Raw genomic sequence first — 14,951 nt, forward strand, 5'->3', positions numbered from 1 at the left:
TCTGTAAACCAAGCTATTTGGTTGAGAGAGGTGTTAGTTGATCTGAATTTTCAGCAAGAAAATCCAACTAAAATACTTTGTGACAACAAATCAGCTGTTGCTATGGTTAAGAATCCAATCTTCCATGGGAAAATCAAGCATATAAAAATCAAGTACCATGCAATTCGTGAGGCTGAAAAAGAAAATGAAATTCAGATTGTTCATTGCAGTTCTGAAGACCAAACAGCAAACATTTTCACCAAGACATTGCAAAAACCAAGATTTGAATTTCTTAGAAATAGACTTGGTGTTTGTCTCAACTCTTGCATCAAGGAGGAATGTTAAAGTTACAGCTATAGCTCTTGAAGCTGAAATTGATGCAAGTGTTGTTGACAGTTTTTGGAGGTATTTTGTTAAAGTCATTTAGATTTTGTTGTACTTTGTTGAAGTCAAGAAGTAGGTGAACTACCTTGCTTTTAGGTAGGTTTGGTGAACAAACTTCCTTGACTTATGGAAGGTTGGTGAACAAACTTTAGAATAAGTTTAGTATAAATATTTACATTATGCTGTAATGGAATTAATGAGATGTGAATATTTGTTTCTTCATGCTTATAAAATCTGCAAATTTTCCTTCTTTACAGAATTTTCCTTCTCTTTTTTATTTTTCTGCTCTTCTAAACCAACAAAATTATAGAGTTGTTAATGAGTTATAGATTGCGAGATGAGTTAAATTTTCTTTTTTCCCCAATTTTCTTATTGTAATTGTTTATTTGGTTGCTTTTTTCGATCTTTGTGTTTTATTCGATCTGGGCTTTGATTGTATTCTTTTCCATTAATTTGTTGAATGAAGCTGATGAACAAGATGGACAGCCATTTGAAGTGCCCATGGCATGTGCTTAGCACATGAGGCTTTGATGGCTCACTTATTTGGAGCCTAGTCAGCAAAGATACAATTGTTTTATGGGACTTAGTCATCCTAATGGCAAATTCAGCCGGACACGTGGCAATAAACACCCGATTAAAATTTTTTTACTGATTTAAACACATGATTGTAAAAATTTTCTGATCAGTCACTAAAATATAAAATTTTGAGAATTCAGAAATTAAATTTATAATTAACCCGTTTGTTGTTTGAAGAAATGAGGCAGAAGAAATGTATAAAATTTATTAAAACGGTGGCTCTAATTCTAAAGTAACTCATCACTTTAAATATTGTAATAAATCAAAAGTGGAGAAATTATGAAATTTAATTAAAATTGATTTCAATTTCATTATTATTTTTTACATTTTTAAATAAAATATAATAAATTATTATTTTGCACGTAGCTAAAATAAAATTATTAAAAGTATTGAAAAATTATCAGAAATTTTAATATTTAATTGATTTAAAAAGGAAAAAAAATTTCTCGTATTTAATAATGATACTTCCTGAAATTACTTTATCTTCTTTATTATAAGTGGAAATCAAATAAAATATTCCAACTTACCAACTAGAATTTGAGTTGATGAACAACTGATTCCAAATATTTTTCCAAAATAACATATTATTTTTTCTACTTTAAAATAATAAAGAATATTTATAAAATCAGAAATTAAAAAAATTATGAATCTGAAAATTGGAAAAATGATTTACCTTGATTCCTATTTTTCTTCTCCAGCTTTAATATTTTGTTATTTTGCTTAAAATAAGATAAATTATTCCTAAATTTAAGAAAAAAAATTCTCATTAGGAAACATATATATATATATATATATAAAAGAAAATAATATATGATTATTTTCGTAATAATTTTATTAATTATTTATAATCACTTAGTAATAATTGGTAATGATAATTATAATTTTTTGTTAATAAATGAATAATTAAATAATCAAAATATTATAACTATCAAGAGGTGAGAAGGGACAACAAGAGTCTCTTCTCCCTCAACCAAAAGTCTTGAGTTTATTATGTAAATTTCTTGTCTTCTTCTCGTAATAACAGGCATTGATAGATCGAATATTTGTAAATGCAATCTGACTTCTTTCAAATATGTTAAATGATTTGTAAAATTTTATATTATATATAAAATCACTAATCATGTTCAACTCAATTTGGTTCAAGCATTTAGAAGGTAACCAAAAAATTAGGAAGCACCTCTTTAATCCAATAGTTACGAATGCTGCGTTCAGAGAGCTATGTAATCAAAAAAGAATTTTTAGTATAATAGTAATGCTTTCATTATATAATATTATTATGTTCTTTTATGACGCGCCAAAAGTAGCCTAAAGTTCAGTAGTTCAAAAGAAATATAACAGTCAATGGAATTATTTACAGAATCAAATGAAATAAGTATCTCAATTAGTGGATTTGAAATTCAGATGATGCTTTTATCTTTAAATTCTGAATCCAAATTCCAGGACATGCTCCGTGGATGCAACCTTTAAACTCAATTACAGATAACCCTAAAATTTGATGTTCTACGAGAAGCCACCAAGAAAAAGGCAGTGATAAGTATCATGTCCTTGCGACTGTTGAGTTCCATGTCCCTCCTATCAGTGTCCCAACCCTTTCTCCCTTTATTGCTTTGGAGATGTTACCAGGCTTCGATAGATTGAACACCACAACTACAATAAGGAAAAAACAAATATTTGTTGCCATCAATAAATATAACAATAAAAAGAAAAAAGCAATCAATTTACGTTAGACAAAGTTCAAGGGTCATTTTCCATAGAGCTGGTAGCTCAATGATCAAGTGCCTCTCTCATATTGACCCCTTCAGCATGTACAATGTACCATAAAAGGGAAAGCGAAAAATAGGTAAAGGTTGAGGCCGTTTATGCTGGTAATGATTTTTGACCTTCCGAACTTCTAAGTAGAAGTAAGCTGGCTCCCCTTAAGACACCCCAATAAGGGTTTGAGTCCTTGATTCAGGAATCTCTGAAGTGCAGGTTTGTATTGGTAACCAGATATAGTCCATTCAGTGACCATTGCAAGGATTGGTCTGAGTAATTTCCATGGTGCATATGGGATGGGGGATTCATGTACCTGCTAGAAGAGTCACTGGACCCTGTCGAGGGGAACTTTGGGGGGTGGGGAACTCAGCGCACAAGGATCCACTTTTTGAGGTCAAGGGAAGGTCGTTTGAGCTCACAAAGCAATCTTATCATTGGCTCAGGCCTCACCCTTGTGAACGAAAAAGAAAAAAATTGGGAAAATAGTGGTCCTACCAATGAGTTGATGAAGATGATGCCAAACATACCAGGAATATTATTCTCTTGGCACAAAGTAACGGCTGTCATGTCCATCACTGAAAGATCTTTTGAAGTGACCTCTTGGTAAGTTAGAGTTTCAAGAAGACGAGCATTTGGATTACGCCTAGGATCATCATCATAGACCCCATCAACATTTGTCGCTTTCAACACAACCTCTGCATTGACTGGATGAACAATTGGATGCCAATAAGTCATCGCAGATAATTATTGTGGGATGAAGTTCCAAATGAATCAGAATTACTTAGTGCACACAATTGAGGCACATACAAGTAATGTAGATATCTAAAATTGTCAATGTGCATATATAGAATATTAATAGAGAAAATATTACTTTCGGCACAACGCAGGGCTGCAGCTGTATCTGTGGTGAAGAATGGATTTCCGGTTCCAGCAGCAAAAATCACAACTCTTCCTTTCTCCAAATGCCTGACAGCTCGTCTGCGTATATATGGTTCTGCAACCTCTGACATGCGAAATGCAGTCTGAACCCTAGTTGGAATGCCAATACTCTCCATTGTAGCTTGAAGAAATATAGCATTCATAACTGTTGCCAGCATCCTATCAAACCCAAAGCGGCAATAATAAGAACACCAAACAACATATAAACATAAGTAACAAGCTTTGGAGAAAAAATTTCAGATTTCTGAAATAAAGAAGAAATAAAAAATGCACTCGTCTGCTTTGAAACTCAGTAACATGCCTTTTCACATTCCAAAAATCAGAATGATGAGATAAAGCAGAAAAAAAATAGGTCTGTTTCATTTTCTTCTTCTTTTTTTTTTTTTTTTTTTTTTTTTTTTTTAATATATATATACAATTGTGTGTATAACATCCTTTTTGCTATGACTGAAATTAGGAAAGAGAGGACTAGATTTTTCTATTTTCTTTTTTTCGGTGGGGGAAAGAGAGAAAGGGGGGGGGGGTGTTTCGGTTGTCTTGCAGAATGCATGAGCTCTAATTGGATGTGCATAAGCCAGAATATTATTGTATATTGCACTAGGACCCAAAAAGCAATCTTCCAATAATATTTAAATCTTCAACTAATAATTTTCGTATTGTAAAATTTGAAACTATGACCTGTCCTACTACTTGTCCAAGCACAAGTACACTGTATCCACAACTTCTACTGAAATCCCAGACACTTCACTCCTTTACCACTTAAAGCCTTTACTACTTAAAGTAGGGCTAGAACAATAAGCACCAATTGCTTTCAATTATATTTCTATTCAAGTTGGTACCCACGAAGCTCCAAATGGTGGGGAATTTTACGAGAATTTCATGAATGCCTACCTAACCTCCGCATGATGATTGAGCATGCTTTATGTCCTTGTTTTCCAAAGGGATCCAGCAATGCAGCAGAAGGTTCCAATTGCAGATCTAATGAGTACAAGATTAACAGTGTTCCAATCATGGTCTGATATCGGCTGATACATATGGTTTTGGCATGAATTAAAACAATATTAAGCATTTCATAGGAGGGGATTAAGATCTAGCTGTGGAACTTGAATTAATAGAATCGTTCAATATGTATGCTCATATTGCCATGAAACAGCAAACAGTTGAAAATAAATTAATTTACTTTTTTTAACCACATCCCTTAATTTTCTGTACTTGGAAGATTATGAGTTGATGAAAATATCTGCTAGGTAATGCGAGATGTTTCAGTCTATTTCGATATGATTCCAATACCTGATTCCCAATTCTGAAACCTATATTTATACTACCGACTGAAAGTTCAACAAACAAAAGGAGATAACAGAATAATAGAGAGACTCTATGATAGTCACATGTTGTTAGCTTTTATTTTTGTTTTTTTTTTTTTTTTTTTTTTTTTTTTATTATTATTATTTTTTAATGTTACTGAAGTCGATAAAGATCATTGTAGTTTCATGGGACATCCATATTTCAATCAACATTCCAAATTAAACAATAATATACCAAGGAAATTTTTGTTTACTTATATATATATATATATAAGATAATTACCAAAGAATCCAAGAAATTACCCAATGTAGTCGGCAGATGAACGATCAAGGCCACTACTTCCTGCCCAAGAGGATCCACGGAAAATATTCCCCCCACCAACCACAATTGCGACCTGAAATGTTTTTCAAAGAGAATTTGTATACCATACTGCTGGAAGCCACAAAGCAAATTATGTTTTCTGTTCTTGAGTTGTGCAATGCAATTTAACACTAGAGATGTGAGGCTTTCTTAATAAGAGTGAGCCCTATCCTACTAGTGTGAAGCTCCCATGTTACCCTTTAAGCTCTAATTCTTAATTTGATGATTTCTACAGATCCTAGCCCTATTTCCTAAAACTCCAAATTGTTCTTTGCTGTCCTACATTAATATTACAACAGATGTAGAATTCTGGAATAACACTAACATATTTTGATCGTGACACCTGACACCACATGAGGATTTTCAATAAAATGACCATTTGGCTTATGATTCATAACAAAAAGAATTAAAAATTGAAATAAGAAATACAATTTTACAGTTAATTACTACATGAATGTTCATACAATCATGAAAACCAATAAGAAAACACAAAAAGAAATTGAGGACAAACATTCACTGAAAAAGTTGCATAGAAAAAGTAAACCAAGAGATAAAATATATGTCAAGCAAATGCAGCCAGAGGCAGGTGTTGAAGGTTAACCTCAATGCCCAAGCGTGTAACAGATGCAACTTCCCTTGCAATGGCCATTGTAATCTATATTTCCACAAAAAATTTATACATCAGGAAACCGTTAGACACAAAGCTTTAGAAACATAATTATTCATGTCCCAACCTTGGGGTCAATATTTTGCTTGTGATCTCCTGCAAGTGCTTCTCCACTTACTTTAAGCAACACTCTTTGCCATTTATAAGATTGTCTGGAAGAGCCATTTTCATTCACTCCATAGTTAGCCATAGACGGCATTTGGGGCTGCCTGCTAACAGAATTATAAACAATGAACACTAAAAAAAATAAAAATAAAAATAAAAGTGAAGAAAGACCCAATCCCAGAAAAAGCAATGTAAATTTTAAGAGAAATAGGAATTATGAAGAAAGAAAAAATTCCAAAATGTTGATAGCAAAATCATGATCAGTGCAATGAACAAGTGAAAGAAATTCATTGCAATGCTCCCATAATCCAATAACTTGATAAAATATGAAAAAGAACTTCTACTTTCATGAAGGATAAACAAAAAATTTAATAAAGGGGAAACATTCAACTGGAAATTAAACTAACAAGTATTCATTACATGTTCATACTAACGTAGACACATTACAATATTCACAACAAAAATTACCATGTAAATTGAAGAACAAAATCCCATAGCTCAGGAACAAGATATACTATCAACAACATACCGTTCTTAGCAAAACGTTAAGCAGCTAACTGTATATACAAAGATCAACAAAAGGATCACAAAACTGATCATGTATAACTAGGGCATCTTTAGGAATTCCATACAGATAAATTAGCTCCAACAAGAATTACATAGTACCTAAGGTATAATCCATTTAAGATTGGACAATTCAACAAAAAAGCAGATGGATAATAGGGAGATTTTGGACCCCACCCTCACTGAAAACAGAACTCATGCCAACTAGAATAAAAAAAGGGCAACCTAGTGCGCAAAGCATGCCATATCTGTAGGCTCTAGGAAGAGCTGGTGTATGCAGCATTCCCCCTAACTTTTTTCGTAGAGAGGCTCTGGGTTTCATGCAAACTAGAATGCAGATGAATTTTTATGTTCATTTCTCTTTTCTCTACTTGACATCATGCATGGAGTTGCAAAAAACCCACATATTTAATCTAACCCCCCCATCCCTTCACCTCCTGCAAGTAAGGCTAAGGTCGAGGATGCAATCTAGTCCCCCATAAATGATATCAACACTCGTTCTTAAAGAAACAAGTTGGTGAAAAATGGCTTGCATACAGCAAACATTCTTTGCCTTAACAAAGTAAGATAAAACTGAATCAGAACATTATTTAGCAAGCACGGTATCACAAGGAGAAAATACATGTTCCAAACCACTAGCCACAAGTCCTAGGTATAGGCAAATCTTTTCAACATGTCCCAAATATGTCATACACATAATACGGTAAGTATCTTTTCCTATCACGACAGTCCAACTAGGATTACCCAAGATAGGATAAATATCTCCAAAATTTTCTACTAGCAAAATAAAGTGGCACACTTATTGTTATAACCCTTGTTCGTGACAATGCTAATCATTCTCCTATTAAAAAATCAGTATGATATCCATAATGACACAATGTATTATGTCAGAAAAATAAATTCAAAAATCAATATAATTTATCAACGCTGTTAAAAAGTCCTAGCAAAAGGAGCCGCTTATGTTCCGCATGAATGAAACCATTCTCCTCTCTAACTCCTACTTAACAGAGTTTTTGACTACGACCATCTTTCTTCCTTTCACATTACTAACCATGAACTTGTTCATAATTCATAAAGTTTAATTATTTTCATTTTCATCATTTCCACGAGTAACCAAAGTAAAACAAGAGTCTGCAATATTGACGAATTGAACAGAATAAGCAGCAGCCTGAAAGAATACCCGCTATGCATCACGCCCAAAAAACCATAACTGAACGCCAATAATCTATATAGACATTTTTACAAACACCTACAAGACACAGGAACATCCCACAATCCAATTATCCATAGAAACACAAAACCCATGAATTGCTACCTGACACTCATAGGGTCTGAGGTAGGACCCGTTGGATAGCAGCAATGAATCGCCAACCCTCTATTTGAGTTGTTTTGAGCACTAATCAAGCGGTGGTGATGAATTTTGAAAGGGACCAAAGAAGAAGAAGAAGAAGAAGAGATAGAGTTGAGAGTGTTTATCAATGCAAAAGAAGTAGAATTTGCCATTAAGAAACTGGAAAGCGAAAAATTACGAGCAGAAATTCGATGTTAGGAGATTTTTAGAAAAGAAGTTGCGCAAGCTTTCTCTTTCAGTCAGCGGGTGCGTTGTGATTCAGTAACAGGATAACGTTGCATTTGTTCTCCGTTTTATTTATTTATTTGATAAGAAAATGTAGTTTTCGGGGAAAAGAAAATCTCTCGGACTATATCCAGCCCGCAAAAATATCTAGTTTTAATTTTAGGGTAAATGATTTTTTGGTCCCTAGAATTTATAAAATTAATAATCTTGTCTTTTTTTTTTTACAAGGACATTTATTTTTATTAACAAACGAGTACTTTATCCAAAATTACTATAATGTCATGTACCAGAAAATCCTACAAGACATGTTGTTGTATTCATTCACAAATTGACTCATTCTTGTCCTTTCTCAACACTAACATTAGGTTTATAACAATCTCTTACATATTTATCAACAATTATGTCTAACTTTATCCTTTTCAACCTCGGCTTATTGCACGATCAATCCCCTTTGCATTTTACTAATTACTTATTCCAACTACTATACCCTTTGAAAGCAAAAAAACATTCATTTAGATGAGTATTTAGGCTTTACATGAGGCTCGACGGTGAAACAAGAGTCTTAGTGTATGTAAAAGAATAATCTGTGGGTAAGCAATTCCCAGGAACATAAAATTTCTTACAAGTAGCGCCTCTGCGGTCCTTGATTAATCCGACACATTCACCTTGGCTCTTTCCAACGCTCTGCACGACAATGAAAAAATGGCGTAATAGTTCCATTCTATGCATAACAACTGCCCCGTCCTCAGTCAAGCATAAAGGCTCCAGACCAATAAATTCCATGTAATCACTACAGGGAATGCTCAAATACTTGCTCCAAGTTTTTCCTTTCCACATCCAAGTATCTGAACAATTTTCCGCCACGTTCACACAGGTTAAACAGAGGCAATTTCCTAAAATCCCAAACCTTCCTTCTCGTTTAACAAAAATATGACTTATACCATCTCCATCTCTTATTACCTCAGGTGGCATTGGTACCTCTGTAAATTTCTCCTCGACTATATCGAACCGAAGTGCAATTTGAGCTTTTGAACCAAACAGATACAAACTCCCATTATTATCTGATATGCATTCTGTTCCCACCAAACTTGTAATGGGAATAGTAATAGAAACTTTTCTCCATCGATTAGATTTCAGAGTCAATACATAGAAATCTAAAGCAACTTTTCCTACAATCTTATAATTATTAATGGATGAATCATAAACAAGATAGAAACTTGCATAAGAACTATTTGCGCTGTGTAAATTCTCAGGGAGCACTATTTCTTGGTAGTCATTAATGTATGGGTTCCATAACCCTAAAATACCAACCTTATAATTATAGAAGCACAGAATACCATCACAACAGGATGTGAATTTAGACTGACACTGGTAAGGAAACCGGATTACCTCTGCCCAGTTGTTGTTTTCACGTTCTGGTTCATCTGCTATAGTTTTTAAATCTATCAAGTTGATGATTGACGTAGAATCAGGATCAGTTAGCAAATTCATTGGAACAAGGAGACAAGTTTGGTTTTGGTCCTTGTTGAATGCTCTAACGAAACGGTGGCTAGTTAAAAGAGACTGCCATTGTTTTGACACGCACTTAAATCGGATTAGAGACTTGATGGGCAGTCTTAACAGTATACTCTCTATCAGATCATCTGGAATACATTCTTGGTTTTTAAGAGATAATAATTTCTGCTTCTTTTGCACGTAATTTGGGAGAATAGTCTCTTCTTTGCTCTTGTTCGTTGTCGGACTAGCTTGCTTTGTGGCCATGGGCAGAGCTGCTTACTATTAAGGTATGTGGATGTTGCTCGTCAATGGATGGGAAAGCAATCTTTTTCTGTGAAGAGATTAATATACAGGGAGATTAGAGAATCTTTCGCTCAATTTTAATTTCCTATTAGGATTTGGAAATAATAACAGGAAAACAAATCCTTGTATTTGTTGGCTTGTTTTTCACGATGATGATAAGTTTATAACGGGATTAACGTTTTAATATAATTATATGTTATAAAAATAAAAAGAAAATCTCAATTATTTTTATACATATTTCTCATTACTTATAAATATTAAATATTTATTAAATACTATCTATAAAGTAAATACATTACCCAAATATATTTAGCTAATAAATATTTTCAAAATTTTAAAAGTATTAGGTAACAGTTATTTTAATATTGTAAATTGAATTATAATTCAATACATTATAATCATTAATTCATAGTTATGTCAAATTATTTTAAATTAATAATGATAAATATTTTTTTTATTACTATGGGAGAGAAAGACCTCAAAAGAAACTAAGTACAAAATCTATTATGGGCAGTCACACAAAAATCATAGTAAAGCCACTGATGCAAAGTTGCACATGCAGCCCCATATCATAAAACTATGCAATAGAGGCCAAAAAATCAGTACAACGATTGGATTCCCTAAAAATATGACAAACAGAGCAATTCCAATCAGTGTAAAGCAATTGTCTAATCAGAGAAACCAATTGATAAATAGATTCAAAAAAAATTATGTATTAACAGAGAAACTACTCCCTTTTTTCCAAAATATTTGCCAATTTTTTATTTTTGGATGTCTTAAAATATTTATTCACTTGACTTCAAAAATATTTACTTTTTTTTTTAGAAAAAATAATTATTTTATCCTTAAGGTTTGCTATAATTATTTAAGTAGTCCCCGACATTTATACAAATATTCATAACATCCTTGAAGTTTACTTCCGTTTTATTAATTGGTCATTTCATCCAAAAAACACACTTTTCCCGTTAATTTTGGAAGGAAAAGTCGAAATTATCATTTATAAGTTTTCATTATTTCGTCCCTGAGGTTTGCTATAATTATTTAAGTAGTCCCTGACATTTATATAAATATTTATAACATCCCTGAAGTTCACTTTCGTTATATTATTTGATCATTCCATTCAAAAAACACACATTTTTTTGTTAATTTTTAATAGAATGACTAAACTACCCTAAATCCTATAATAAACATCTCAAATCAATCACATATGGGACTATCACATTTTATGCATATAATTTTGGGGATTTTACTTAGAAAATTAGTTAGTTAAAGTTCATTTTGAAAAGAATAATTTAGTCATGTTTTTTGAGAAGAAAACATTTATCAATATTTTTATTTTTGAATGTCTTAAAATATTTGTTCACTTGACTTAAAAGATATTTGCTTTTTTTTTTTTATTCCCTTCATTATAAATGTTTTAAATTCTTGGAATAACTTTTTTTTTTTTTTTTTTTCGTTTTAAGGGAGGACAATTTTGAAAATATATGGATATTTCATATGATGTTACATTACTTTGTGCAAAAGTCAACACGACTAACATTGTGGCTCGAGTGAGTATCTTTTTGTGCCATTTGACATTCTAACCTACTATAGCATGTAGATATGACTAGTTATGTAAATTTTTTTATTCTTTACAAATTTTTTTTTCCTTCTTTTAGTAGAAAAAAAAATACTATTAAAATAATAAATATAATTTTTTTTAATTATATATTTTTTTCAATTTCATTTGGATAAATATTTGTGTTAAATTGATAGAAATAATTTTTATAAATTACATTTTATTTATTTTAATAGTTTTAACCACATCCAGTAGTTTTTATAATATTATAAATTAAATAAAGGAGAATCTTAAAAAATAATTAAAATGAAATAAAGTATAGGATGTGTAAATTAAAATGCTAAATTATTAAAGTGATACAATTGCTTTAACAAAAGTAGTGAAGTATTAATATAAGTATTTGAAATAACAAAAATAAACAGATTAATAATAATATATTTGTTAGGAGAATATACAAGAATGTTTCATGATATACATTTATAAAATTTTATATAGCATAATATATATGAATTGAATTTTTTCTATACAAATAAAAGAAGGCCTTCAAAAAATCAAAATGATGAAATGATTTTGGATTAAATAATTAAATATTTAATAGTAATTAAACAGTCATTTTTGTTTTTAAACTAAGGCTCCATTTGTTTTGATAAAATAACTCGTAGGAAATATTTTTACAATTTTTCATTATTTGGATGGTTCAGGAAAATAAGTCAACGAAAAATATTTTACTAATCAAAGGAAAATTAAATCATTTTTAATTAAAATGACTTTACATCTTTGAGAGTGTAAAACATTTTCTGGACTTTAATAAACTTATTATAACTTTACACATTCATATTTTATTAATTTATTAATCATCGGTAGTCACTATCACCACTTACCATCGACCACCACTGGCCACCGTCGACCACCATCGGCCACTCCAGATCACCACCATCTATTATAGAATTTATTTACCTATTATGTAAGTGATTGGTTTTTCTTTCATTGCTAAGTTTTAAACGGTAAAATTTAACGGTGATTAATTATTTACTATGGGTGCAGAATTATTAACATTCTGCACCGTAGATTGTCCAACAAACGCACCATCCGGACAGCAACCTTACTGTCACACTCAACCAAAACTTCTCTAATCTCCATCTCTTTAGCCACACGGTGACCATCCAAGATGGCCCAAAGCTCTGCCACAATAACAGACGCACTTCCTAGACTGTGAACAAAACCACAAACCCAAGAGACACCAGCATCCCATAGCAAACCACCACAAGAAGCATACCCATTCTTCAAAGACCCATCTATATTTAATTTATAAACACCAACAGGGGGAGGGACCCAAGAAATCCACTTCCAACTTTTTGAGGATGGCTTAGCGACACGAGCTAAATTAGTCAGCTGAGCTTGCACCACCTCATTAGAAAAATAGATGACAGACGCAAGGAGCTGATCCACACTCACAGTAGTCTGTGTAAATAACAAAGAATTTCGCCTAGCCCACAACTTATGAACTGCAACACCAAATAACAAAGGCCAAGACAAACCGGAAGAATGAATAAAATTCAGCTTAAGATTTAACAGAAGCCAGTCTTGGATCGAGAAACTAACGTCAAAGAAATTACCAATATGAGAAACTCCCAACAATCTCCAAAAATGGCTAACAAAAGAGCAATCCCGCAACACATGAAGTGAAGTCTCCTCGACACCTATACAAAGATCACAAATCTCAGAGGATCCCATATGTCTTCACACCCTCTCAGAATTTGTAAGAAGCCTATCATGAAATACAAGCCATAAAAATAACTTGATTCTTTGAGGCCCCTCCCAACTCCAAACAAGGTTCCAAGGAGTGATTCCTTGAGGGTATATGATCCAACAATTAATTCATAGTAATGTAGCTTCTTTGATAAAATAAGTTGCCTTTGCCTCTACTCTCAAGAACTAAATTTTGATACACAAAAAAAAAATAGTAATAATAAGATAATTTGATTATTTTTTTAAAAAACATTTAAAAAGTTATTGAAAACCAAATCAATTCAAAAATTATTTTGGCGTAATATAAAAATATTAAATATTATTAAATTGAGATGAAAAAAATAAACACTAATATAAAAATTTAATTTTATGACATTGAAAGCGAAAATAGGCACATCACTTAATAAATATAGCATTTTTATGTAAGCATAACTAGCTATAGCTCAATTCATATCCGAATCAAACCACCCTGCAGATGAATGCTTTTTTTAAAAATTAGAATATAATTATATTTTATTCTATTTTGATAAAAAATTATTACAATTTCTAATAGTTTATCAATCAAATAAATTGATAGTAGCTTTGTTTTAGATTTTCTAATTATTTCAAAATTTATTTTAAAATCAAACCATAATAATAAGTATATTCTAATTTTTTTTTTTAAAAAAAAGTTCATGTATCAAATAATTAATTTTTAAATATTACTTCTTATCAATAAACGAAAGAATTTAAAACTATTAAAAATATTAATAGAGATTATCCTTACTATTAATCCAAACTCTTTCATTCACACAATTGTATTAAGTTAATCCAAATCCAAGGTCGAGAGTCAATTTATTTTTTATTTACAATTTAAGTTCTAATTATAATTTAGGGTGCTATTACAACAAAATATCAAAGTTCAAGGTGAAATTGGTATAAAAATTAAATTGAAGTGAAATTGCAATCAAATGTTGAAGTTCAGGATGAAATTGGCATAAAATGTCAAGTCAAAGTGAAATTGCAACAAAACTTAAAGTTCAGGGGGAAAATAATATATTAAGCCAGTAATTTTTCACATCTTTTTCAGTTTTTCTAAAAATAAATCATAAATCAAGAGCAGAAATTATTAATTGAATAAAGAAACAAAAAAATAAAAAACCCAACAATAACAGTTACACTATCAAAACCCACATAAATTATTACACTTCTTATAAAAAAATTACCAGAAAACTTATGGAGCTTGAAGAATGATCAATAGATCCCAGATGCAAGGCATTCAAAGTGGGGTTAAGTGCTATTGTTGTGACGTCGTGGTGGTGGCAGCAGAGAATCCTGGACCCATATGAAAGGGGAATAAAGCCATGGATGCAGATCGAGAACATGGTGCCAGCAACTACATCTTTTGTGATTTCAAGAATCTCTTTCTTTAACGTTCTATTAACCTGAACTTTTAGTAAAAAGGTGTCCATTGTTGCGTTGGAAAAATGAACCAGTAATTGTTGAATCCATTTCAATTCATGCATGGAGGAATTCAAAGACTCTTCAACTACAAATTTTGAGGACAGGTTAAAGACTTCAAGGTCAATTGAGATATCCCACTTTTCATATTGGAAGAGAAAGCCAAGTGGTAGGCCTGGTTCGTAGAACCGGAA

General features: G+C 31.7%; 2 protein-coding genes across 3 annotated transcripts; both read right to left on the reverse strand.

The window, feature by feature from the left end:
• Positions 1–2,258: 2,258 nt before the first annotated feature.
• On the reverse strand, positions 2,259–8,317 carry LOC105645162 (Amino acid kinase family protein). 2 transcript variants are annotated; one of them, XM_012230690.4, is made up of 7 exons: positions 7,950–8,317; positions 6,033–6,177; positions 5,900–5,953; positions 5,241–5,332; positions 3,566–3,792; positions 3,222–3,398; positions 2,259–2,586 (listed from the first exon to the last, which is right to left on the reverse strand). In XM_012230690.4, exons 1-7 carry the CDS (start codon positions 8,135–8,137, stop codon positions 2,477–2,479), a joined length of 993 nt encoding a protein of 330 aa, XP_012086080.1. In that variant the 5' UTR covers positions 8,138–8,317; the 3' UTR covers positions 2,259–2,476. The 2 variants fall into 2 exon arrangements, with proteins under 2 accessions (XP_012086080.1, XP_012086081.1); XM_012230691.4 differs by having other exon boundaries at positions 6,033–6,174; positions 7,950–8,314.
• Positions 8,318–8,741: 424 nt separating this feature from the next.
• Positions 8,742–9,971, reverse strand: LOC105645174 (F-box/kelch-repeat protein At3g23880). The gene has a single exon (XM_012230702.1). The coding sequence runs from the start codon at positions 9,969–9,971 to the stop codon at positions 8,742–8,744; it is 1,230 nt and encodes a 409-aa protein (XP_012086092.1).
• Positions 9,972–14,951: the final 4,980 nt, after the last annotated feature.

Source organism: Jatropha curcas, chromosome 3, assembly GCF_041381405.1.
Source record: "Jatropha curcas cultivar XTBG-Jc1 chromosome 3, XTBG_Jcur_1.0, whole genome shotgun sequence".
NCBI lineage: Eukaryota > Viridiplantae > Streptophyta > Magnoliopsida > Malpighiales > Euphorbiaceae > Jatropha > Jatropha curcas.

Excerpts from the sequence above, each read along its gene's own strand:
- LOC105645162 (XM_012230690.4), bottom strand. The coding sequence starts at position 8,137 with ATGGCAAATTCTACTTCTTTTGCATTGATAAACACTCTCAACTCTATC. Across the intron at positions 3,399-3,565 it reads AGCCCTGCGTTGTGCCGAAA|TCAATGCAGAGGTTGTGTTG; the intron begins GTAATATTTTCT and ends TTGTTCATCCAG. Across the intron at positions 2,587-3,221 it reads CCAAGAGAATAATATTCCTG|TTGTGGTGTTCAATCTATCG; the intron begins GTATGTTTGGCA and ends TCCTTATTGTAG.
- LOC105645174 (XM_012230702.1), bottom strand. The coding sequence starts at position 9,971 with ATGGCCACAAAGCAAGCTAGTCCGACAACGAACAAGAGCAAAGAAGAG.